The sequence below is a fragment of the Dermochelys coriacea genome, chromosome 20 (assembly GCF_009764565.3).
Source record: "Dermochelys coriacea isolate rDerCor1 chromosome 20, rDerCor1.pri.v4, whole genome shotgun sequence".
Classification (NCBI taxonomy): domain Eukaryota; kingdom Metazoa; phylum Chordata; order Testudines; family Dermochelyidae; genus Dermochelys; species Dermochelys coriacea.
The window spans coordinates 15,575,177-15,600,837 of record NC_050087.2 but is presented as its reverse complement, the minus strand read 5'-3'; the positions used below and the strand labels follow the sequence as shown (position 1 = coordinate 15,600,837).

At 61.5% G+C, this 25,661-nt stretch overlaps 1 protein-coding gene and 1 long non-coding RNA gene across 3 annotated transcripts in view; one reads left to right on the top strand and one right to left on the bottom strand.

The window, feature by feature from the left end:
- LOC122458387 overlaps positions 1–25,661 on the top strand; it is a 493,263-nt gene that overhangs the window by 376,815 nt on the left and 90,787 nt on the right. The window lies entirely within an intron of this gene.
- On the bottom strand, positions 204–25,378 carry PRKCSH (protein kinase C substrate 80K-H). Of its 2 annotated transcripts, XM_038379252.2 has the most exons (18): positions 25,190–25,378; positions 24,605–24,714; positions 23,445–23,561; positions 22,564–22,659; positions 22,402–22,459; positions 21,450–21,567; positions 20,651–20,780; positions 19,884–19,968; positions 18,985–19,063; positions 16,847–16,933; positions 16,025–16,183; positions 15,174–15,270; positions 8,333–8,402; positions 4,450–4,539; positions 2,393–2,467; positions 1,884–1,983; positions 1,058–1,215; positions 204–856 (listed from the first exon to the last, which is right to left on the bottom strand). In XM_038379252.2, the coding sequence occupies exons 1-17, from the start codon at positions 25,372–25,374 to the stop codon at positions 1,075–1,077; spliced, it is 1,797 nt and encodes a 598-aa protein (XP_038235180.2). In that variant the 5' UTR covers positions 25,375–25,378; the 3' UTR covers positions 204–856; positions 1,058–1,074. The 2 variants fall into 2 exon arrangements, with proteins under 2 accessions (XP_038235180.2, XP_038235181.1); XM_038379253.2 differs by lacking the exon at positions 2,393–2,467 and having other exon boundaries at positions 25,190–25,363.

Sequence of the window (25,661 nt, the reverse complement as noted above, 5' to 3'; positions counted from 1 at the left end):
CTCCCCACCTGCAGCCCCCTGCTAGTCCAGCCCCTGGGCTCCCCCCAGCTCTGCTGGTGCCCCTCACTCCCCACCTGCAGCTCCCTGCTAGTCCAGCCCCTGGGCTCCCCCCAGCTCTGCTGGTGCCCCTCACTCCCACCCTGAAGACCCCGGGTAGCCCAGCCCCACTGGTGATGGGCTCAGGACAGACGCAGAGCTGGAGCTGGAGAGAAACTTTCCTTTATTGAGATGGAAATCCTTGACATATGTTCTCTCCGCTCACTCCCTCGGCGCTGGCCGGGGGCCGGGACCCCTGAGTGACTCCCCGCCCTCGGCCTCCCTGCCTGGCTCAGTCAATAGCAGGAGCTGGGGGCAGGGGGCAGCTCCTGGGGTGAAGGGGGAGGCGCCCTCCTGGCATGGAAGTTTTTGGCCTCGGGACCCCCTGCTGATGATAGGAGCCCCCGAGTCGCTGGGCACATGGGCGGTGCCCCCAGCAGATCCACCCAGGACATCGGGGGCACTGCCAGGGACCTGTGCCAGGCTGAAGGGGAATCCAGTGGAGGCAGCCTGTAGCAGCAGGGCCTGGCCCTGTGCCAGGTGGGGAGCTGGCAGATGCCCGGCGGGTGCAGGGTACGACTCACATTCTGGTGTAGAAAAGACAGCAGGGGTCTCGAAGATCCAAAAGCGGCTGGCTGGCCGTGGGCGTCTGTCCGGACAGGCGGGTGCTGGGAGATCCCAATGGGGGCAGCAGGGGGTGGGCACAGCCGTGGGCAGTGGTGAGGTCTGGATCAGGGCTGGGGGAGGAGAGTCACTGGACCAGTCCTCAGCCACCCCCTGGAATGGCCTGGTTGGGAAGTGGGGCCATGGGAGAGATCCTCTGTGTGAGAGAGAGAGAGCAGGTGCCCCGTGAGATGGGGAAAACTGAGGCACGCTCAGCCTGGGCTATCTAAGGATACATGGCCGGTCCTATCCCTGCTCCAGGCTCTAGTCGCTTCCCCCTGAACCAGGATCGGACCCCCCTCCACTCCCGGTCCCCCCAGCACCATGAGGTAGAGGGCTGGGCAAGGCGGGCACATACCTGGCTCTCCTGGCCCCTCACAGCTCGTCATGGTCGGCGGCACCAGGGTCGCGGGGCTCCTGGCAGGCAGCCGGCGTCACCAGCTCCATCAGGTACTCGCAGCGGCTTGGCTCCGTGGTGGACGTGACCACGGTCTCTTTGCCGCATGTCAGCTTCACCTGGAGGCCAGAGGTTGATGGTCAGCCTGGGGCGCGGGGAGAGGTTCCCAGCCATGCCCTGGGGCACCTCTGGAAAAGCCCCCATGGCGATTTCTGTTACAGTCCGCCTGTCTGGGCCCAGAGACCCCCCCGCCCCAACCCCCCAGTGCCTGCCTCCAGCCCACAGCCAGCCGGGTGTCTGAGACAGGAATGGCTGGGGGGGGCGGGCGGATCTGACGGGCTGTACACAGAAGCTCCCCATGGACCTGCAGGCTCTAACATTGAAGAAGGATGCAGCACTGGGGTGTGGGGGCAGAGCTAAGGGGGACCCAGCATCCAGGGGGCAGAGCTAAGGGGGAACACCGCTGCCGGCGGCTGCTCCAGGGCTCCCATCCTTTGCCGGGCAAACCTGGCATCACTATTCCCAGCCTGATGCTGTCCGGCTCAGCAGCTGGCTCTCGCCCGCCCTTGGCTAGGGGGTCAGAGGGCCTGTGGCACCAGCTCCCAGGACTGAGCCCCTCCCCAGCCAGCTGCCCTCTGAGCTAGGGGTACTGTGCTCATCTGATGCCAGCCCAGGCCGGCTCAGGGCAGGGGAGGGGTATATCTGTGGGCACAGCGCTGGCTCATGCCCCGCCATGGGAGGATGGGGTGGGGGGCAGAGGGTGGGGGCGGCAGGCTGGATCACTCACTGTTGTGGAGCGGTTGGGGCCCTGCCAGCAGCCTGTCCCGTGTTCATACTTCATGAGGCTGAACTTGTTCTCGTCCGGGCCGGCCCACGAACCCCACGTGCTGCAAAGGGGGGGGAGTGTTGAAGGTCAGCACCCCACAGAAGCCACCACTGACCCCCACCCTCTGCAAGGGCAATGCCAGGGGGGGAGGGGGGAGAGGGGCCTTGGGAATGGATCAGGGGCCTTTCCCCTCTAGGGGGCGCTGGCTCTGATCCCACCTCAGGGCAGGGACAGGCTGGCTTGGGAGGGGGCAGGGGATGGGGTGGAGAATGAGGCTCTTTCCCCACTAGGGGACTCCAGCTCCCATCGAGTCCCAGGGTGGGGACTGGCTGGCCCAGGGGGGCGCGGCTCCGGCGCAGGGGGGCTGCTGGCCCGGGGGCAGGGAATGGGACCCGGGGCCTTTCCCTGCTGGGGGCGCGGCTCCGGTACAGGGGGGCTGCTGGTCCAGGGTGCTGCAAGCTCTGTCTTACCCCAAGTTGGTCTCGGCTCCGCCATGTTTGGGTTTCTGGGACACTCTGTTGAAGGGGCAGAGCCGGTAAACGTACCTGCCGGGGGGGTGGAGGGGAAGAGTGTGGTGAGGGACTGACACCCCCGCCCGGGGCAGAGCTGGCACCTCCCCAGCTCTGCCTGGCCCCAGCCTGCGTGACATGAATTTGACGGGACTCGGCCCAGCTGCAGCCCCAGAAGCAGGCAAAGAGGCCAAGTGCCCCTCCTCGGGCTGGGGGGCCCCCCCTACGCTTTCCTACTGAGCCCCCATTCCCTTCCCCCTTCATTCCCCAGCCACCACCCCTGCTCCTCCCTTCATATCCCCCTTCCCGCTCCATTTCCCAGCTGATCCCCCCACCTTCCCCCCCCCCATGATGCTGTGGCGGCATCACCTGGGCAATGATTTCAGGGGATTGGGGTGTGGGGGGGGAGAACCTGCCTTAAAGAGACAGGACAGCCTTTGGGAGCTGCTCTGTGGCTCTGGGGAAATTAGCCCTAAATAGCTACCAGGAAAAAACAACTCGTTAGTGAGCGCATCCATCTGGCAGCCAAGGACGTATAGGGGTAGAAAACACGAAGCACAACAGATACCACCCCCCTCCCCAGGGCTGTGCAGAGATCTGGAGAAGCTGATCCAGGCAGGTTAATTCCCTCTGCAAACTGAGTGAGGGCCACCTGGATCTCAGAGCACTCCGCACAGCGATAGCCCCAAGAAAGTGAAAGGGGAAACTGAGGCACGGAGCCAGCAGCTTGTCCTTGGGTCAGAGCGTGAGTGAGATGAGGCATCGAGGACAGAAACCAACCCTCCAGTTTCCCTGCTTGGCACGAACCACCAGACCCCCCCCACCCCAGAGAAGGGGAACCCAGGAGTCCGGATTCCCAGGCAACCCTCCTCCAAGAGAGGGGTGGGGTCTAGTGGTAAGAGCAAGGGAGCTGGGTGTCAGGACTGCTGGGTTCTATCCCCAGCTCAGCCATTAGCCCACCATGTTAGTGTGGGCAGATGATGCCCCCTCTGGGCCTCAGTTTCCCCATCTGTACAATGAAGATATGCTCATAGGGGGGTTGGGAGGATACATCTGTGAGAGATTAGGAGGGGTGAGAGAGAGACGGCACTACTCCCGTTAGGTTCCTAACGAAGGGCTGGGTTTTCCCAGTTCAAATCCCTGGGTGAGTGCTGAGCAGTTTGGGAGCGGGAAATCTAGGGATGGGGATGGGGGGCTGAGCCCCAGGAAAAGTCCTGGCCTAGCGGCTCAGCTCCGCCCCCCACCTTTCTGTAAAAGAATCGCTGAGCTGGAATTGGAGCTCGGACCCTGTCTCTCCCTGGAGCTGAGCCAGTCCTCAGGGACGAAGTTTGACCTGTTTTGGGGGGGGGGGGGGGAAGAAGCTGGAGATTTTTCTGCTTCTCTCCAGGAGGGGCCGTGCCAAGCCGAGCGCCGCTCACCCCACGTCCGACGACTGGCCCAGCCAGGTGCCAAGGAGCCAGTTCCTCTCCTGCTGCCCCCCACTGGCGCCCAAATGTGGGTTGGATCAAAACGGCAGCCCCAGGGAACTTGCAGGAGAAGGCGTGGAGAAGTGCCAGGCTGAGTCAGGGCGGGGGGGCTAGTGGTTACAGCAGGAGCGTGACAGGGTCAGGACTCCTGAGTTCTATTCCTAGCTCTGCCATTGTCATACTGTGACACCGGGGCCACTCCCGTGGTCTGTGCCCCACCCCCGACCGAGAGCTGAGTGGGAGGGGAAACTGAGGCACCGAGCAGGGAAGGGACTTGCCCCAGGTCATCCAGCAGGCTGGCGGTGGAGCTTGAAAGAGAACCCAGGCGCCCTGATGACACCATCCCATGGCGTGTTGCTCGAGGTTAGCGGAGCGCCATGACGCTGGGTGTTGGGCATCGCCTCCGTGGCAGAGCCGGAATCCGGCCTAAAACCTTGGGCTGGCTCGGAGATCCTGGAGGTGGGTCAGTCCCCGGGCGCCCCAGTGAAAGTCTGCGGTTCGAGGGCAGAGCCATTCGGTAGGGGGGAAATCAATCCGATCACCGGCACCTACTCGTTGGTGGCGAGCTCGTAGCACTGGCTGTAGAGGTACGCGAATTCCCCCTGGGGGCCAAAATCAAACGAGATCTCCTTCTCCAGACTCCTGGAAGGACAAAGGGGGGTGGGGGGGAAAGGTCAGCCCCATTATTCAGCTGCTTTCAGAACCTGGCTTTCTCAGGTACATACGCACCCCACCCCCCATCGCCGGAGTATCTGGGCTCCTTCCAATCCCCTTGTGAGGGACACTGTACTGCTGGGGAAACTGAGGCACAGAGCGGCTCAGTGACTGGCCCAAGTGACAGAGCAGGGACTCCACTCCCATGGCCCCTGCTTCGCTCTGCGGGCCACCCAGACTACATGATTTCCTGCTCTCTCTGGGTTCATTGGGATGCCACCCCTTTGCTCCCACTGGCAACTACAGGTAGATCCCTGCCCCCGTTCAGCTTGTGTGGCAGGGCTCGGGCAGGGACTCCCCTGCACCCCTGGCTCAGGAGTCAGTGGGTCCTGCTTTTTCCAGTGGCATTAGAGGTTCACGAGGGAGGAGCTGCCGGGCTTTATTCTTTCCTTGCTCCCATCCCCTATGGAGCTCGCTGGCATAACAAGAGCGGCTGGAGACAGCGTCCCCTTCCCCCCAGCACACGTGGCATCTCTCCCCCTCAGGCAGGGGAAAGTCACTCGCCCTGTTTTAGAATGGGGAAACTGAGGCAAAAAGAGGCAACAGTATGCAGGGGGGTGTTTGTGTGTCAGGGCCTGAGGTAGGAATAGAATCCAGCCCCTACCACGCAACCCACTTGACCCCACTCCCCTCCCTGAGCTGAGAACAGAGCCTAGGAGTCCTGGCTCCCAGAGTTCACTTTGGGCCAAACAGGAATTCTCAGACCTCAAATCATCTCCCCCTTGCAATGGGCCATCCCTGCCATCAGCCCCCTGGCCTAGCTCATGGAGTAGGGGGTGATATGGGGGGGACACGTGGTGGCCCAATGGCAGGCAGTTCCTGGGCTTGACCCTAGCCAGCCCCTGGGAAGGGCAGAGATGGGGTATTGGGGTGTGTGTGTGGGGGGGGTGTGTATAAACTTACTGGCCTCACTTTGCTCCCGCCACACTTGCCAGCTGCCATGGTCTGGACCCCAGGGGACTCGGACACCTGCTGTCAGCGAGGGGACTGTCTGGGTTACCTCCCCGGTATTGGTAGCCAAGGCTACTGCCAATTACTGGCCTCTCTTGGGCAGGCTGCTGCAGTCAGCCGGAGAAGAGAGGAGGGGGCCAGATGCCTTGGCCAAGCCGCGGAGCTCTAGCTTAATTGAGCGCTGGCAGCTGAGTTTTCAGCTCTGGGAGGGGAGTCGGGACTAGTGGTTAGAACAGGGGGCTGGGAGTCAGGACTCCTGGGAGCTATCTCCAGCTCTGGGAGTGGAGTGGGGTACATGGTTAGTGCAGGGAGCTGGGTGGGAGTCAGGACTCCTGGGTTCTATCCCCAGCTGTGCTGCTAACTTGCTCCCAGACCACGTAGTAAGTCACATCCCTCTCCCGTGCCTCTGTTTCCCCACCCGTGGATGGCAGAACAGAGAACCCCTGCACTGAGGACCATCTAAAGAACACTGTCAGAGTTGGGGCATGAATGGCAGACGCCCGGCCAAATCCCAGCCTGACGGATCTTTCCCCCACAGCTTCCTTTTCGATCAGCCCCGCTCCACTCCCTGTCCTACACTGCACAGCCTGGCCGCTGCGCTCCACCCCAGCAGTGGGGGGCGGAGCAATGGGGGGAGTTTTCTTCCCCCCCGATGGGATGGAAGACTCCATGTTCGCCCAGGCTGCTACTGGGGCTTGACCAATCCCACCCGCCCTGTTCATAGGGACACAGGCCAGAGAACTTCTCCTATCTCGATTTCAAACCGGCCAGCGGCGCCTTATGCTCCCTGTTAATTTCCAACCTGAAGTTGTCTGGCTCCAGCTTCCAGCCGCTGGATCACGCCGGACCTTTCTCTGGCTCCTACCCTGTGGCCGCCCGCTGCCCTTACACCTCAGCTCTCTCCAGCTCCCCGGGGCCGCTCGCTGTTGGAGCGAATCCGTCCCTCCAGGCTGGCTAATGGCTCAGACCAGCGTCCCCCCAGGGAAGGCGTCACGTGGCTGGGGGGCGGGGGACGCCCTTGGATTTGGAAGAGGGGCTCCACCTACAGGCCCAGTCTGGCACCTGCTGCTGTTTTAGGGGGTGTAATTGACATCGGTGGATTTCGACTGATCGTAACAGGCTGCCCAGCTGGAACTCCAGGGGGGCTGTCTACCTCACACAGGGGGCCTGGTAGGAACAGGAGAAGGGTCTTTAGAGCCCATCCCCCACCTCCCCCTGAAATGAGTTATAGCCTGTAGCTCGCTCTCACGTTTAGAGAGGCGGGGAGCCAGGACTCCGGGGTTCTATCCCCAATTTCAGCAGGGAGATCTAGTGGTTAGAGCAAGAACAGAGAGGGAGCCAGAACTCCGGGGTTCTCTCCCTGGCTCTGGAAGGAGGGTGGGGGTAGTGGGTGAGAGACTGGTGAATGCAGCTCTTAGTGTGTGTCTAACCCTGGCTGGGCCCTGGCAGCTGACGCGGGCTGCTGGGCTGTTTCATTGCTGCAGGGACTTCTGGGCTCAGGCAGGAGCCCGAGCTCTGGGACCCTCCTGCCCCGCAGGGTCCTAAAGCCCAGCCCCAGCCTGAGCCAGAACATCTCCCCGGCAGCGAGTCAGCCCCGCAGCCCACATCAGCTGGCACGGGCCAGTCTCCCGTGCCTAGCTGCTGTGCACACACCAGAACCCAGTTCGGGAAGGTATCACGTTGTGAGAGATCTCCCAGCACGGGGGGGTGTTTCTCCCTGTTAAGGGTACCGCAGCTCCTGCTGGGCCCGGAGTTCAGGGGGGGGCGCGGCGCAGCGGCCCATCATGTACGCGATCAATAGGAGACAGCTTGGGTTTGTTTTTTGTTTTTTAAAGTCAGCTTCCATCTCACTGTGATCTCCTAGGAGGTGTCAGGGCTGGGGTGGGAGGGAAGGAAAAGCTGATTTACTGCTCCAAATAAACAGCTCTGAGGGAACACGTGGTCCCCTGGGGGTGGGCGGGTGTCTCTATTAAACACCCGCCCCCCCCAGGCAGCAACACTGCAGTCATAACAGCCAGGCTGTGACATGTGACAGCAGCAGAGATCAAGGAGCATTGTCAAGAAGGGATTTTCAAAAATCCCCAATCCTCATTAACAGCTTAATTGGTGAAAGCTAATTGGCTTTTGGCCCTAGCTGCAGTTCATCTCCAGCCCCAGCTGCCGTACAACGCTGGGCACTTTCACTTTCTGGGTCTCTGCAGCCTGATGCCTCTGTTGTTTATCCCATACCTGCGCTACCCACTGGACCATAATCCTCTCCCAGAGCTGGGAACAGAACCCAGGAGTCCTGCCTGCCCAGATCTACCTGCTACCCCACACCCTGTCTCAGAGCAGGAAACAGAACCCAGGAGTCCTGCCTGCCCAGATCTACCTGCTACCCCATACCCTGTCCCAGAGTGGGGAACAGAACCCAGGAGTCCTGCCTGCCCAGATCTACCCGCTACCCCATACCCCGTCCCAGAGCGGGGAACAGAACCCAGGAGTCCTGCCTGCCCAGATCTACCCGCTACCCCATACCCTGTCCCAGAGCGGGGAACAGAACCCAGGAGTCCTGCCTGCCCATCTCATGCTTTAACCATAAAGTTCCCCACCCTCTAGCATGAGGAGTGTTGTCACATTTCTAGGCATCTGAGGCTTCCCAAGTTAATTTTGTTTGGGGCAGGCCGGGGGGGTGGGGGGGAGGAGAAACGACATGGAAGTGGGGCCCCAATGCAGAGCCTGAACTCCTGCCATACCCCTTTCACCGCCCCCTCTCCGGTCGCCCCCTTACCGGATGGAATCCTCCATTTCCTTCAGAGACTTTTCGGCTTCTTCAAATTGCTCCCGGGCTTTCTGGGCGGCTGGAAGAGAGGGCAAGGAGGTGAGGACAGGGGCTGGAGAAGGTTACGCTGCTTTGCCGATGGCGTCCTTGGGGCGCAGCAACCTGGAGTGTCCCCTTCAGGAAAGCGGAGGGACAGACGCTGCGGCCCATTCGATCCCTGGCTGCCATATCGACGGCAGAGACAAGTTTGCGTGGCCTGTTAGGAGCCGGTGTGGGACTCGCCAAGCTGCTTTCATGCAGGCCCAACAGCCAGCTACTTCCTGACCTGGCTGGATTTGAACTCGCAGCCTGAGAGCCCAGGTCCCTGCGAGCCACCTAAAGCCCCCTGCAACAGACTGAAGAGCTGGAGCTCTGCTATACATTAAGAGAGGCAGCCAGGCTCTGGGAGGGGAACGGGGGATAGTGAGATATGGGGCAGGAGTCAGGACTCCTGGGTTCTTTCTCTGGCTCAGGAAGGAGAGGGGAGGGGGGGCTAGCTGGGTGGCAATTCAGGACTCCTGGGTTCTAGCTTCTTCCCCTTTGGGGGAGCAGTTGGACAATCGCTTCAGGGGATAGCTGCAGAGCCCTCCCGCCCTCAGCGGCCCAGATCCACTGCTGAAGAGCCCCTCCCCCAATGGGGGGAGGCAATCCAGCTCGGCCTGGGGGCTGGTTCGGAAGATGGTTTAGCTGTGCCTTGCTTGTGGACTTGCCAGAGGCCATGGCCATGCGCTGCTCCTGCCTTGAAGTCAGCCCAGTTAGAGGGTGGGAAGGGGAGAGGCCACCCCACATCTGTACCACCCCCTTAGCCCGCGGAGAGGCGTGTGGTAAACAACCTACTGCTCCTGCGGGACAGGCAGAGAGGCTCATTCTGCCGCCCATCTCCGTGTGCCCCCCCATCCCCTCCCCATCCATCTGCCGTGACTCCACTCAGACCCGATTAACAGGGAGGGGGCAGAGACAGGGTGGCCCCTGGGATCGGGAAGGGGGCCATGAAGCCCTCCCATGGCTGGTGCCAACCTGAAGCCCAGGAAGTTAACAGGGGAGCAGCAGGCAGGGCCCATAAAGGCCTGTGAGGCACAAGTGAGTCTAGCATAGCGCCCTGGCGTGGAGGCTACTGCACTTGGAATTCACACGCCAGCTTATTCGGGATTAACGCCCCAGCAGATGAGCCTAGGCTGTGCAGTGCCCCCCCCCCCCCCCCGCAGAGACAGAGCCCACACCGGCCTGCTGGGCTTGACAGAATGACCTGAACTAGCCGGAGCAAGCAGAGAGCAGCAGCTACTAGCCGTTCTAGGAAGGCCCACAGCTTGGCCCCTGCACTGCCCTTTCTCTTCACCAGTCCGCTGGGCAAAGGGGTTCGCGGGGGGGGGGGGGGCAGGCTTGTCTCTGGGACTGGAATCTGGAGCCCATTCTGGGCTCTGCCACCGATTCACAGAGACCCTGGGCAAGTGACTGCATTTCTCTGGGAAAGGGAAGCCAGCCCGGAAGCCGGGGTGACAATCCCGCCAACATCTGCTCCACCATCCCCAGCACGTTCTCAGCAGATCTCAAAGCCCTTTAAAAAGCGGCATTTCCGCCCTTTTATAGATGGGGAAACTGAGGCACAGGTGGGAAAGTGACTTGCCCAAGGTCACCCGGCAGGCCAGAGGCACAGCTGGGAACAGACTGTAAATCAGCCACAACTAGGGAGCTGGGGGGGAAGACTACTTTGACTAATTACTGCTAAGTAGGTGATCTGGGAGGGGTTATTTATCCTTCTTCCCCATCCCCCCCATGGGTTCCCCACCAGTATTTACCCTGGCCCCTGCATCCCCTCCCTGGATTGACCTCACCTAGCAATGAGGCTCATCTTCGCCGGGATACCCCGGCGAGATGGGTGAGCTGCCGTAGAAGGGCTTTCCTGCAGTGCCGCCAAGGCCAGTGGGACATGCAGCGCCCAGCACGATGGGCCCCGGGTCTCCTGAGGCTCCCACAGTCCAGCTAAGGGCTCATCTCCACCGGTATCCAACCATACAAACCTGCCATGGGGGATGCCAAGCCCTCCAAAGGCAGGGCTCCTGGCTTCACAGCAGGTTTGGGGCTCTTAACAGGGTGCCACAGGACACGGCGGCATCTATCTCCTGATGGTTTCAGCTCAAGGTTGGCTGAAAGGTGCTTTGGTCAAACACACGTTTCCAGGCTTGGTGAAGACGAACTAATGGTGCCATCCGGCCTCCCCAGCTCATGGCCTGAGCGGGACCATCCTGCCTTTGCGACGAGCAGCAAATCTGGGGCAGAGCCAGGCGCCGGAGCCCTGCTCCCGAGGGCGGCGTTGGGCCATTTCAGCTCAAAGGAGCAGCTTTGGGTATCGATCGGCTTCCCGGAGGTCGCGCGCCCGGGAGAAGCAGCTGCACTTAGCCAGGCAGACGCTGACGAGGCTGCGTTCCCGGGGAGATGCCCGCTTCCCGGACACAGACGCCCCTGGGACCCTTCCAGCTGTTATACTGCGGCAGTAAAGAGCCCGGGCTTCTGTCTGGTACATTTCACTGGACTCTGCATTGACGCGTTGATAGCTCGGGTTGGAAGCAGCGATGACATCGGCAGCTCAGGCAGGGAGGCAGCTAGGGGACCCCTACCAGAACTCCCCTTCTCTGCAGGAGCTATAACCGGCCTGACACCCGGCTTGGGCTTGCAATTAAGGCACTGGCCCGGGATTCCGGAGATCTGGGTTCAAATCCTAGCTTAGGAACCTGTGTAATATTAACTTCGCAGAAACAGGGCTTGCATCTCTTCGTGCATTGAATGGGGCTCAGGAGAGAGCTGGGTTCAATGGGGTGTGGCCGCTGTCGCAGACAGGATGCCGGGGTAGATTGGGCCCCCTGGTCTGAGACAATCCCTGTAGGCCTCATTTATTGCTGCATGTAACAAATGCTTGACAGAGGGAGCCAGGAGGCAACTTGGGCTGAGCCCTGGCACTGTGGGCAGCATGGTGCCAGCAGTCAAGCCCCTCAATGAACAGAGAAGGGGGCAGCGCCGCTGTTCAGAGAGGGAGCCGGACGCAGCCCGGTGGGGAAAACACGAGGCCACGCTGGAACAGCAGGATGGCAGAAGGGAGGTGGAGCACCAGCCCAGAACTGGCCAGCCCCTGCCCCACCAAGGTGACCTTGGGCAAACCAAGCCGGGGTCCCCCTCGCTGCATCGTTACCCCGGGGGATTGGCCCAGACAGCCCTGCCAGGCTGTGAGCATCCCCACTGCAAAGCCCGAGCCGAGTGAGGGCGCTTGCCCGGATGCGTCCCGCGGCACTCTGTGCTGAGCCGCTCGGGGGCGCTTTCCCAATCAGCGGGGGGGAAACTTGTCTGCCCTTTGGGGGAATTGTGGGAAGGGCACAGGAGGACTAGGAGCCTGTGAGCGACTCAGCCTGTGTCCTCGCTGCAAGGTGGGCGAGTTCCAGCCAGCGTGAAACCGGAACCCAGGCTCCAACGACGTCACCCCTCCCCCCGGGGCTAAAAGCACCAACAAACCCAGGGCAACGGGTTCACTATGCGAGGCGGACAGACCCTCCGGGCTCGTCTCTGTGCTCCAGCGAGAGCTGCCCAGCTGCGAATCCCCCTGCAGACTGCACCGTGACCTGCCCGTGCCAGAGGAGCCAGGGCCCTGTGGCAGGACGAGCCCCAACGCCGGCCGCACCCAGCTGGCTTGAGCCCAAAGCACCCCGGCTAGAGGTGCGTGTAGACAGGAGTCGGGTGAGGGGCACCCCTGAGTTACAGCTCGCCCTAAGAGCAATGAAGGCCAGTCCTCAGCATCTCTGAGCCTCAGTTTCCCCCATCTGTCCCTGGGGATAACAGCACCGCACTGCCCTGCCTCCCGGCGGGTTGGAAGATCCTGAGGCGCTCAGACACTGTGGCGACAGAGACAGAGAGCTGACGGCAGATGACACACAGCAAGGGGGGTTGCCAGCACTTTGGAGGGAGGGAGAACTGGGGCTACAGACAACAAAATGACAAACGTAAGGTGCTGCCCTCAGGGAAGAAAAACCAAATGCACAAATACAGACTGGGGGATAACCGACTTGGCAGCAGCCCTGCTGGGAAGCATCTGGGACTTGTGGTGCATCACGGCCTCAACATGAGTCAGCAATGCAAATTCAATTTTAGGTTGCATTAACAGAGGCCTAGCACACAAGTCACGGGAGGCGAGTACCGCCCGGCTCAGCGCTGGCTGGGCCTCAGGAGGACTGTGTCCAGCTTTGGTCACCGATTTCTAGAAAGGATGTAGAGAAGCTGGAGGGACCCAGAGGTGAGCGACAAAGATGATCCAAGGGACGGAATGCCAGCCACGCAAGCAAAGGCTGAAGGAACTGGGTATGCTGAGTTTGGAAAAGAGGAGATTGAGGGGGACTTGACCGTGGTCTTCAAATACTTGAAATGCTGCTATAAAATAGCTGGAGAAAAGCTGTTCTCTCTTGCGACAGAGCGCAGGACAAGGGGCAATGGGTTCAAACTGCAGCAGAGCAGATTTAGATTAAATCTCCGGGAAAACTTCCTGACCAGGGACAACCTTCACTGGAGGGCTCTGAGAGGAGGCTGGACAGCCACCTGTCCAGGATGGTTTAGACACAACGAACCCTGCATCTTGGCAGGGAGTGAGACCGGATGACAACCCTGTGATTCGACGGCCAGGCAAAGGGAATGGCCCCAGCAGCCGACAGACGGGTTCCACACCACTCCGCTGTAGGGGCGCTTTTTGTTCTCTGTATGTACAGAGTCTAGCACAATGGGGTCCTGGTCCCTGTTTGGGGCTCCTGAAAGCTACCTAATAAATCAGATTCTCACAGCCCTGCCAGCGCTGTCTCAAAGCCAAGCCGCCTCCCCTCACGCTGCTCTTCGCAAAGAGTTCAGTACAAGGAGGCGATGAATCAGCTGTCCCCCCGCCTCGCTGCGGAAAGCAGAACTAGCTGCCGGAACAGATGGGGAAATGGGGGCTGGCGGGGCACTGCCATGAAATGGGCACTTCAAACGCCCCAGAGATGGCAGAGGATCGCCACCGTCGCAGGCTGCGGCAGGAGCAATAAGGCGGGGTGGGGTGGGGGGGGGTGAGATTTTGGTTTGGCGCAGGGCAATTTGCTTCGCTAATGTACCCTCCATCCTGTGACGGGTGGGTGGTCCCGGACAGGGCATGCGCCCCGAGGCTAGCTCCCTGGAAGCGCTGAGCTCCGGCCATTCCCCAAGTCAGCCCCATCTCGGGATTCTGCACCCAGAGCTCCCAGGCAGGAGGATCCCGAGATCCCAAGGTGTGAGATCAGCTGGCTGGCACCTGAAGAATTCCACACAGTTCCCTCAGCGTTGGGCCCGGTGAAATGTGCCTCTGGGTCTTGTGGGCAGAGCGTGACCCATGGTCGGGGCACGGCACGATGGAACCCAAGGCGGTCTGGCTGTACATGTACCATCAAGGGAATGGCTGGGGGTAGGGGCTAGCTCTGCCTGGGGGGAGATAAAGGTGCACCGGCCACAAAGCTAAGAGGTGAAGAGAATTCTGGCTAGAGGAAGGATGGCACAGTGATTAGAGCGCTAGCCTGTCAGACCTGGGGTCCAGGCCCAGCTCTGCCACAGACTCCCTGTGCAATTGTGGGCGAGTCACTCCGTCTCTGTGCCTTGGTTTCCCCATCTAGGACATGGGGATAACAGCACTGCACTACCTGAGGAGAACTACACTAAAGATTGTGAGGTGCCCAGATACTATGATGACAGGGGCCAGAGAAACAGGGTATTGCTGGCAACTGCCAGTTCCTGCTCACTGTGATTCACGCTGCTGATACTTTGCCATCCTTGAACCCTTCCCCATCACTCGGTAGCGTTGCCATGTGCCCCTAATCAGCGGCTGAGCCACCCCTCAGAGGTGGCTGCCCAGTTCCTACACTCCTTGGAACTGAAAGGTGCTATGTGAACACCAGTCATGACCCATCGTTGTATCTTTAGCCTTCTGACTTTGGCCCAGATCCTTGAAGGTACTGAGGTGCCTAATTCCCCTTGAAATCAAAGGGAGTTAGGCACCTACGTAGTTGTGAAGATCCGGGCCCGTCTTGGGCAGGGCAACCTGCCCCGGAAAGGAACGAATGGCGAGCCCTTGAGCCTGAAGGAGTCGCGAGGAACTGGAGAGTTCTTGGATACGCTCTGACTCACTCAAAGACACAAATCGGCTCTTCCCACCCAGGCACGAGCAGCCTGGAGATGCTGCACGCGACGGCGACGGTGCGCACTCGATCCCGCTTAGCGCTAAAGGCCTTTGCTTACAGATCAGGTCGCGTATTCAGCCTGCGTTAAGCCCGTAAGCCTCTTGGACATGGCATTTAAAGAGACGATACGGGGGAATAAAAGGAGTTAGTCAGAAGTGGCACCCCTTCTGCACCCCTGGGTTGGGAGCCCAGATGCTAGTGAGGGACGCCGGTAAACGCACTTTGACTTCGGATGGTCACGGAGCGACCCCCGAGCCAAGAGAAGCTGCCGGACTGGGTGCCGACAGTCGTTAGGGGCTCACACGGCTGCTGGCATTCGGCCCAGGCTTCGGGACGCGGGGAGGGGGCGGCAGAGTCTCGCGGCTAAGAGGGGCGACCCCAGTTTGAATTCGCGGCCCGTCTAAGGGATTTGGGGTCCCCACCCCCTGCTGCCTACTACATACACGGAGCTCCCCCTGGTGGGGCTGGGATGTCTGTACGGGGCATTGGCAACCAGAAGTCGAGTTATTCAGCATCATATTGGCACATTCAGGATCCCGCTGGGGGGGAGAATTCCCCACTCCCCGCGGGCAGTTCCTGTCTCTGATTTAAAGCCTCACCGTCAATGAGGGCCTGCGTTGCTTCATCATAAGGGGGCATCTTCTCCTCCTCATCCTCCTCCACTGCCTTGTCAGACGGCTGCTTGGGTGGGGGGACCTGAAGGGGCACAGGGAAGTTGGACTGGAACCCTGGCTTGTTGCGGGTCGGGTGGGGAAGAGGTTGCAGGGAGTCCCTGAATGGAAGGATGCATGGAGCCCATGCTGGGAGCAGGCAGCCCGCTAGCTATATGCAATGAGCCAGCGGAACTCATTGCCACATGAGGGCATGGAGGGCAGGAGGGCAAGCAGGAGGGCAAGAGGGGTGATGGAGAAGGAGATTATCCAGAGGGAGAATGACCAAGGGTTCGGGAGGGTTAGAACCACCCCTACCCCTGCCCCCTCCCCTTTGGGAAAAGGGTTGAGGTCCGATGGGGGTTCGGAGGAGCCTGTCCCTGGGGGCTGGTTATCCCACCACCACAGGGATTCTTGCTCCTTCCGCAGAGTCAGCTGGCTCTGGCTTACTGGAGACGGGACGCCGGGCTAGATGGGCCTGCCTCGGTCCAGTGATCCCAACGCTCCTGTGGGGTCACTTGCACCTCCCCTGAAGGACAGGGTAGACACTGGTGGGGAGTTGCAGGGATTTAGGAGCCTGAATCCTATCAGCTTCCTCATGCCCCTAATTCCCACAGGGGCTCGGGAAACCCCTGTAGGCTCGCAGGAAGGAGAGTCAAACAGCTGGGATTAAACTGAGTGCCAGGGCAATCAGGAGGTGTCACTCATGGGGAGATGGCTGCAAGGATTGGGGTCTCCTATCTCTGCCCCAGCTGGCCCGGATCCACGAGGGCCAGGTCACAGCCCCTGCCCCGCGCTACCTTCGGCTCCTCTTCGTTGCTCTCGTCATCGTCGCCCTCCTCCTCCTCCTCGTCATCGTAGTCATCCTCAGGAGCCGGCTGCTCCAGGGGCAGGTCCGGCTGGGGCTCGGGGGCCTCTTCTCTCGGGGCCTCGGGCAGAGGAGCAGCGTCGGGCAGGCCCTGGAAGCACACGGCAGCCACAGGCCAGCGTCAGCGCAGCACCTGGCTGCCCCCCAACGCTGCCAAGCAGGGTCCCAGAGGAGAGGGAGGGCTGGCTAGTGGATTAGACAAGGGGCAGAGGGGCTGGACTCCTGGGCTCTTTCCTGTCCCCAGCCTGGGGACTGAGCAGGGGGCAGTGATCAGCCTACAGGGCCACCACCCTGCTGCAGGGGCATCACTTCCCTGCTCCATGCCTCAGTTTCTCCACCTGCACAATGGGGACAACGATCCTCAGCTACTTTGTGAAGCACTTTTAGCTCCACCAGCGAAAAGCATGAGAGAAGAGCTAGGGAAACTGAGGCACTGATGGGGGAAGTGACTCGACACCCAGGGCGCATCCAACTATCATCCCTTTACGCTGCACACTGCCAGGAGGTTTCGCACCCAGTCACTGGTGACATTGGCGACACCACATGCCCGCGAGCTGCATGTTAGGGCCATAAGAGCTAGGGAAACTGAGGCACACAGCCCACCCAGTTGGCCTGCGGCAGAGCCAGCAGCAAAACCCAGGCCTCAGTCCATGCTCTATCCACTGGACAACGCTGCCAGGGGCTTGCTACGTTATTCCAGACAGAGAGGGATGCAGAGGCCCCCTTGGAGGAAGGCCGGCCCCAGAGCACTGACCTCAGGTTTGTAGTTCTCCTTGATTAAAGCCCACACAGTGTCCTGGAAGCTGGAGGCGTCGGCCTGCAAGGCATTCCCCAGAAGAGTCTGAAAGAGAAGCATTGAGGCTTCAGTACAGCAGGGCACAGCAAGGTCTGTGGGACTCTCTGCCACAGGATGCAGATGAGGCCAAGAGGAGGGCAAAACTAGATTGCGATACCAAGCACGTGGCAGCAGACTGGAGAGGGTTAGAGACTTGCCGGGATAAGTGTGGAAGGGGCTACGCAGGGCCCCAACTCCCACCCAGGAGCTGATCTCTAACTGGCAGGACTGGGAGGCAGCTGCTCCCCCAGGAGAGAGTTAACCCGGCATCGTCTCCTGCAGGGGTTCTTTCTTTGCAGCAGCTGAGCAGAGCCGGGGCTAGCAGAGAGGCAGGCTGGGATAGTGGTTAAAGCACCCAGCTGGGACTCCGGGCTCAGCCACTGTCTCCCTGTCTGACTTCTGAATCTCTCTGTGCCTCGACTTCCCCACCTCTGAAGTGGGGACAACCATCCTTCCTTTTCCCTACCCTGTTGGACAGGCTCTGTGCTGTGCCCCGCTCATTGGGGTCTCTCAGATCTGTGCTGCAGTCGACTCAACGGAGGGCCCCCCAGAGCTCAGTGTAGGGAGCTGGGCAGTCTGTGCAGCGCCTGGCATGCCAGCAGCCCCCAGATCTCAGCTGTAGCCTTTAACCGCTACTGTAATGCGCCCCGTAGATTGCTCCCTGGCCTGACAGTTCCTATCCTCCTGCACGAGCAGCCTTCCAAAATTGCCCTGGGGAAGAGCCGATTTCCAGGGGAGAGATCCCATCTGGGGGGCGGGCGCCCTGGACTGATGCATCCCAGCAAGGTGCCATGCGGACCTTCCCCCGTGTCCGTCATCTAGAGAGGACATCGGCCACGCCAGGGAATGCTGCGCCCTCCTGGCAACAAGCCCCTCCTGTGGTGGCTACGGGCTACACCATGGTGCTAGTGATCCGGTGCTGAGCCTGCAAGATCGACGGCATGCTGGCAGAGCCGGGGGCACGGGGCGCCGGGCCGGGCTGTGTGGGGCCAGCCCGACAGGGCTCCTGCCGAAATTCTGGCTGCGCTGGCAGCCCCCAGGAGAATGGGATTCTGCTCAGGCTACCAGCGGTTTTCTGGCCTGTCTACTCGGGCAGCCAGTCCAAGCCAGTGAACGCTCCCCGGTGGTTCTGGGCCGAGGCCAGATTCCAACCGGCGACCCAGAGCACCTGGCGGGAGAGGAAGCTACTCAGTCCCCAGAGAAAATAGGGCTGATGGGGGGGAATCTCCTCCACCTCCCCAAAACACCCTCAGTATCGGACACCCACCGCCTGCCTGCGAGCCACTACTGCCACCTGCTGGAGAACAGGGGGAACGGACGTTGGTGGCCGAGAGCTCTTCTGGTCCCTGGGGGGGCTTTGGAATTGGGTTTTGGTGGGTTGGGGGCCAGGAGGGACCGAGCTGAATTTCTGCCGGTTTCATTGCAGCCACAGAAGCAAACGCAGCAGGCCAAGTGCGGGAGGGTTTCCGCGAGCTGGGTGGAGCTCGGCCTTTGTAACAGGATCAGACACCTTCTTGGTAGGTGGGATTGAATTGCAAATGGGGTGGGGGAGCTTTGTGGGAAAGGGAAAGGTAGCCCTGTTACATGATGGTAATGGAAGCTGTTAAGCAGTGACTGCTTCCCACCCGGAGGTGGCTGCATTTCAGTGCGAGATGAAACCATCCCTAGGTAGAGTTTATGAATCCGAACATGGGATTCTGTCCGGAGGGGAGTGGGGTCTAGTTGGTTAGAGCAGGGGGGCTGGGAGTCAGGACTCCTGGGTTCTATTGGCAGCTCTGGGAGGGGAGTGAGGTCAGTGGTTACAGTAGGGGGCGGGGCTGGGATTGAGGACTCCTGGGCTCTTTGCCCAGCTCTGTGAGTATGCAGCGTCGTGCCACCAACTCTGCAAACTTGGCCAAGGCCCTTCCCTACCTCAGTTTCCCTGCTGGTGAATGGAGAACGACTCCACTTGGAGTGTTAATGTGAGACGTTCTAAGAACTGTTTGGCACATCACTGCACCTCCGTACCTGGGAACACCGGCCCCCTCCGTACCTGGGAACGCCGGCCCCCTTCGTACCTGGGCTTCCGTTTCCGAGAGGGTCCCGTCTCCATCCACATCCAGCTCCGCGTGGGTCTGGAGCTCAGCCACCGACACCCTGCAGCCAGGAGAAGGGGGAGGGGAAAGACCAGACAGAATGCGTGAGCCGGTGCCCCCTATGTGGAGGGCAGGTATGGGATCTGAATGCCTCCGACTGGCGAGCGGCGAAGCAGCTGGAGAGGAGCCTGCCGCACATGCCCATCTGCCAATCTCCTTTGTGACTTTGAAACAAACTGGGGGGGCAGGAGTGTCCCCCCCTCCATCTTAGCTGGCACCTCACCGACCCGTGCGGATGGGTCACCTCTGACCTGCGCCCCTCCCCGGCTGCTCAGTGCAGCCGGCTCCCCCCACCTCTCCAAGTGCTCGGAGGCTGTAATCCAGCGCTGGCCCGTTGTTCCATCAACGAGCCCCCGGCTGCCTGGCTGAACTGAGCTCCCCAGGCATGGGGCGAGCTCTGCCGGGGCAGGGGGGATCTTTCCCTGGGGCAGGTTATCACAGCACCACAGAGGGTCTTGTGCTGGCCCAGAGGGAGACTGGCGGAGGGGAGGGGCCGGGGCAGATAGCAGCAGGGATCGAAGGCAGAGTCCGAAGGCATCTGCAGACACGCAGAGGGGTCTGGTCTCAGCCTCACCCACTTCTGTGAGGAGCAAAGGCACCAGCCAGGCCAGTCCCTACTGAGGGCGCTGCTGGACCCCAACACCCCCCGGGGCTCTGGGCTACACAGCAGGGAGTGCACACACTGCTGGGGGCCCGTCCTGGCTGGCCAGGGGTTGCACCGGGGACAGGGGGGGCTCAGCACACACAGGCAGGGGGCGCTGCGCAGAAGTCCCTTTCGCTGCTGGGATCCCCCCCCCCCCCAGCAAGCCCCAGAGACTCACAGGCCATCCCCGTCATCGTCCAGGTCCTGGAAGGCTTCGCTGGCTCGGGCCTGCTCCCGCGCTGCCTTCTCGGCCACCTTCTGTTCTGTGTGGGACCAGCCACAGAGCTCCGGTCAGAGCACGGTGCCCCCTGCCCAGCCTCCCCTGCCCCCCATCACACTGGGCACCGCACTGATGTCAGGGAGCTGCGGTCCCGAAGGATCCAGTGACTTGCCCAAGTCACTGCCGGAGGCGAGATTGGAACTCGGATCCTCTGAGCCCCAGCCCAAGGCTCAGCCGCGTGGCCCCAGCTGGGGAGAGCCCAGAGCCGGGGTTTGCTAACAGCCAGCGAGCCCAGCCCAGAAGGCTGGAGTCCCTGTGAGGACAAAGTGACGGCTCCGAATGAGCCGGAGCCTGCAAAGTCCTCCAACGGCTTCCGAATCCTCCCACCGCATCTCCCCACCAGACCCTGCTCCTCTCCTGGAGGAAGGCACAGACCCGGGGGCCTGGTGCCCCATTCCCTGATCTAACCAGCCTGCTGCACTCCCCAAGGAAAGGGGAGCCCGATTCCCGCCCTGGTGCTCTGCCCACTGGGCCACGCTGCCTCTTTCACAGCAATGCTCCCAGCCCCACAGAGCCAGCCTGGCACCCTCCCCCTGCCCCAGAGCCCCACGGAGCAGGCACTGCCCTCCCCCTGCCCCAGAGTCCTCCCCCTCTCCCAGAGCCCCACGGAGCAGGCACTGCCCTCCCCCTCTCCCAGAGCCCCACGGAGCAGGCATTGCCCTCACCCTCCCACTTCTTTTGGTGAATCTCCTTGGCTTCCTTTTCTGGCTTCTCTGCTGCCTCCTTCCCCGATCTCAGCGTCTCCACTTGCTCCTCCAGAGACTTCTTCCCCTCTTGTAACTCAGCCAGTGTCCTCTGCGCAGGGGGCAGGTGGGGGTGTTAGGGAGCAGGTTGGCCCCTCCCGCTCAGTGTGGGGATTGAGGGGGGTCAGGGAGGGGCTCAGCATGGGGTGGGGGTGGGGGTCGGAGAGCAGGCCGGGCCTGCCACACTCAGCAATCACCAAGCAGTGGCCCCTGCCTAGCTAGGGGGCTCAGGCCCAGCTTTCCACTCCCCCCCGGATTTACCCTCACCACCCATTGCAGGATCATCTCTGTTCTACCCGCAGGGGACTGAGGCACGGGGGTGGGGGGTGATGCAGCGACTTGCCCAAGGTCGCCCAGCAGCTGAGCGGCAGAGCCAGGAACTGAACCCAGAACTCCTGATCCCCCGTCCATCCCCCTCCCGGATCGAAACCTCCCGCGGCTGGGAGTAGAACCAACCACCCTCCTCTCCCCTGGGCTATGCTGCAGAGCCAGACTAGGAACCCAGTCCGTGGTGGGTTCACAGATTACACTGGCATGGGGCTGCCCGCCCACGCTACCCTCACACCCTGTCTGCGGCGTCAACGGACCCAAGCAAGCGGCACCGAAGCGCACCCGACGCTGCTCTGAGCTCCCTCCTCAGCAGCTGGGCCCCCGGCGTGCTCCCTGCCCACGACCCGGCTGGGCTCACCAGACCCGGCCCCCAGCTCCCCCATCTCCTCACCTGTTTGTCTTCCCTGCCCTTGCTCGCTTCTTCAATCAGCACCTGCTTGAGCTGGAAGCCTTCCTTGGCCACTTCTGCCATCTGCGCCAGGGCTTCCCGCTCCTTCCGGCCCATCTCTCTGCACGGGGTAGAGGAGAGAGGCCCCCGGATCAGCCAGCAGCACCACTGATCCTGAGACCGCTGGATCTAAGGGCATGAGCTCTCCTGCCGCAAGGAGACACCCCGGGGCTGTTAGACTCATACCTGTATGGGTGCGGCCCCTAGAGAGGGGCACCACGTGATCACGGGCTGTATTAGCAAGTGCAGCAGAGGTGGGATGCCCCGGGCGGCAGCTGGCTACTGGGCTGGCGCAGGGATGGGCCAGCTGAGCAGGGATGAGCCTTCCCTGGTCAATTTTACTGCCAGCGATAGGTGCCGAAGTTCAAGCTTCCCCCAGGAGCTGATGGGGTAAAGAGCCACGTTCCCTTCTTGGTGCAGGGCCCGTTCCCACTCCCTGACCCCGCAGCACAAAGCAGCTCAGCCCTGGGTTGGACGAGGCACCCCAGGTGGGCCACCCACCCCCAGGCCCCACTGACCCGTGGTTGCTTTGCTGAGAAGGGGGGTGCTACCTCGGGTGGCGATTTCCGTGAGGTGACATCCACATGCTAGGTACTGGACTGAACCCCCCAGGACAAGGCGCTAAACACAGGGGAGCAACTCAACGGGAAGCAGGGTCCTCGAGGGGAAAGGCTCCATGTCCCGCCCCCTGTCCCTGAGCCAGCCACTTCCCCGCCCTGGGGCCAGGTCAGAGCCGGTGCCCCCTAGAGGGGAAAGGCCCCCGTGTCCCATTCCCCACCTCCTGCCCTGGGGCCAGATTGGAGCTGGTACCCCCTAGAGGGGAAAGGCCCTACATCCCCCGAGCCATTCAGTCCCCCTAGACAAGTCTGATCCCCATCCCGGGGGCTGCTCTTACTTGCAGGTGTTCTCGCACACAAAGCCGCTGTTGTACTCGTCTGTGGCATCGCAGCAATCTGAAAGCGAGACAACACCGGCCGTCAGGGCCCCACCCTGCGCCCCAAGGCGCTCTCAGGCAGAGCAACCCCCCCGGCCCCTGAGCAGGGGCGGCCCAGCTTACCGCAGACGCCGTCGTTGACGCGGGAGGAGGGGATGTACTGCGGCCGGTAGCCAGCGTTGGTGCAGTGAAACCGGCCGTTGGGGCAAGCCGAGGTCCCTGAAAGACACACAACAGCCCTGTCGGTTGGCAGAGCACAGACCTGCAGTGGGCAGCTGCCCAGTCTCCTTGCCCTCAGAGCTGGGCTTCTCAGCAGACGTAGCCTGAGTCCCGCCTACACCTCCCCCCGCCATGGCTAACGCTCCAGCGAGCGCAGCCTCCCAGCCCAACCACTCTGCAGCACGGCTGCAGGGGGGCTGACAGGCCTCCAACGCCTTCCCACCCCCCCGGGCAGATTCTCCTCCAACTCCCCGGGAAAGCACCCACTCTGCAGCTCAGCCATGGGGTGCACTTAGTGCGGCCTCCGAGAGTAGAGGCAGCGAGAACACGAGGCTTATTTCCGAGCGCTGAACGCCAGAAGGGATCCCCTGGCCTGTCCTCCTGGCCGGAGACTGTCCCCCAGGACCGGCCGTGATTTCAGTCACACCCACGTATTTCAGACCTCTAGAAGCTAAGCTATGCCACGGGCAGAGACCAGGAGGGACCAAGGTGCCACCGACGACCCCGCGATGGCAGGGAATTGACTAGATGAGATGGGCCGAGCTACACTTGAGCTTGAGGGGAGCGAACGACACCCCCTCAGTCCCCTCCCCTGCTCTGTGCCTCCCATCATGCCCCGCCTAGCTGCCTCATGTCCTCCCCCCAACTCTCCACACGTGCCTCCTGCTCTTTCAGGCAGGACCTGCCTTGCGGGGACACAGCCCCATGCCAATACAGCAGCTAGCAGCAGCGAATAGGGCACACTGCTGCCTTATCGGCATGGAGCTCTCCGGTCCGTCACCCACCTGGCTCGTCCGAGCCGTCCTGACAGTCGCAGTAATCGTCATTGACCCAGTCGAAGGCGATGGTCGAGGACCCGTCCAGGCAGGTGAACGGCTTTGATTCCTCGTAGAAGTGATGGTCTGGGAGGAAGAGAACCGGAGACGTGACAGGGAAGGGGGATCTGTGGAGATTCACCCCCAACCCCTCCCTCTCGGCACCTGTGCTCCCTCCAGACCCCACCCAATAGGCCTAGAGGAGCAATGACCACTAGGCCAGCTTTCCAGCCACACTGCCCAGGCGGCAACTAACCAGGGCTCTTTGAAGCTCGGCACTTGGCTCAGGGTTGCTTCTTGGCTCCAGGCCCATGACTCCAAATACTAGGACAAGTTACCACCCATCAGCCCTGCCATCACTGACCCTGCAGTCAAGAGAGGAGTGGCGGCTCATTAAGAAAGCCTCGATTTTAACGAACAGGTTGCAGAGCTTTTACTCTGCCACCCTTGCTTGCCAAATAGGAGGCAACTTGACTGCTGCTGTACCCCAGGCCTCACAGGTGGACCTGTGGGCTAGTAGCTAGAGCAGGGGGACTGGGACTCAGGACCCCAGGTTCTCTTCTGAGCAGGACTTTGGAACGGAGCCCGGAGCTGGAGTGCGGAGCAGCTCTGGAGCAGTGGAGCTGCAGGTTTTTGCCTGGAGCTGGAGTGGAACCGGAGCACAGCTCCAAAGCCCTGCTTCTGAGATCTGGAAAGGGAGTGGTTAGAGCAAGGGGGCGGGAGTCAGGACTCCTGGGTTCTATTCCCAGCTCTGGGAGGGGCCTGGGGTCTAGTGATTAAAGCAGGGAGTGATAATTCAAAACTCGCGGACTCTAGTCCTGGCTATGACCCCGATTTCCCAGAATGACCTTGGGAGTAAGCACGCTCCTGCTCTGTGCCTCAGTTTCCCCACCTAGTTAAATATACTTCCCTACCTTGGAGGGGTATTATGGAACGGCCATGAAATTCTGAGAGCCTCTAGGGTGGAGGTGCATGGGGGGATGCAGCGCTCTGCCCACATAAAGGGGAACTAACTCTGCAGTGAGATGAGAAAGGGGCATTTCCTCTAGCTAGCCAAGCCCCCAAGCATTTTTTAAAGGGCCAGAAACCCAATTCAGTCTGGGACCGTGTGACAGCTCCTGGTAACTTACTGGTCAAAGAGACGCCCCGGGGCCGCTTCACCTCCACGGCAGAGGCCAGGGCGCTCAGTACGGGAAGCAGCAGGGGCAGCAGCATGATCCACAGGCAGAGGCAGCAGATCCTGGTGGGGAGGGAAGAAAAGGGAGCCAGTGAAGCGAGTTGTTTCCTCTGCACCATTCCCGGGCGGGGGCGGGGGCGGGGGGCTCAAATCCTATATAGGCCCCTGTAGGAACCTACCCCTGGCCAGCCCAATGTTTCCCAGCTCCTTCCCACTGAGGGGCCCAGTCCGCTGTGGCCCCATAGACCCCACGCCTGTCTCTCAGCTCACGCCCCCATCAGGGCCCCCATAGATCCCGCCTCTCACTGCAGCCCCAGAGATGCAGCCCAGCCCCATCCATCCCCCAGAGGCCCTATAGACATAGGCCTCCCCTCCCCCACTGAGGCCCCTATAGACCCAGCTCCCCCCTCTCTCCCATGGAGGCCCCTATAGAACGGAACTCCCCCCCCCGGTGCACCTATAGACATAGGCCAGCTCCTCCCCCCACTGAGGCTCCTACAGACCCAGCCCCGCCCCCACCGACCCAACCCCCCGGTACCCGAGGAAGGGGCGGAATCCCCGTGGAGAAAGGTCCACGCCAGAGAAACCGGAAGTCAGCGGCGGCTCACATCCGCTTGGTCGCCCACAAGAGGCTGGAGGCGGGAGAGACAAAGGAAACGTCGCGTTCGGGCCGCCATTTTGAGAGTGGCATTGGTCGCCCCCGGCCCAATGGCGGGCTGCCATCTTGGATGTGGCGGAAGTACCTGACCCTCCCCACGATAATACAGACTGGGCCGCCCTTTGGGGCGGCCACCTTGAATGTGGCGGAAGTCTCCCAGCCAATAATAGCAAGGGGGGCCGGGGGAGAAGAGAATGTCTCCTAGTCTCCCCCTCCTCCACTGGACGGCGGCGGAGTGAGGCAGCCCGCTTACCTAGCTCCCACCCAGTGGATCAAAGCCTGGTGACCTTCTTCCCATCATGCCCCGCGCCCCGGCGGCCAATGGGAGGCTTTGTATCAGAGTGGGTTGCCA

What these genes read in the sequence shown, in the direction of transcription:
- PRKCSH (XM_038379252.2), bottom strand. Translation starts at nt 25,374, where the DNA reads ATGGCAGCCCGCCATTGGGCCGGGGGCGACCAATGCCACTCTCAAAAT. An exon ending in AGGGCAGGGAAGACAAACAG is followed by an intron (nt 20,781 to 21,449) that starts GTGAGGAGATGG and finishes CCCCCTGCGCAG; the next exon opens with AGGACACTGGCTGAGTTACA. An exon ending in GGAGCCGAGACCAACTTGGG is followed by an intron (nt 1,984 to 2,392) that starts GTAAGACAGAGC and finishes CCCCCTTTGCAG; the next exon opens with CACGTGGGGTTCGTGGGCCG.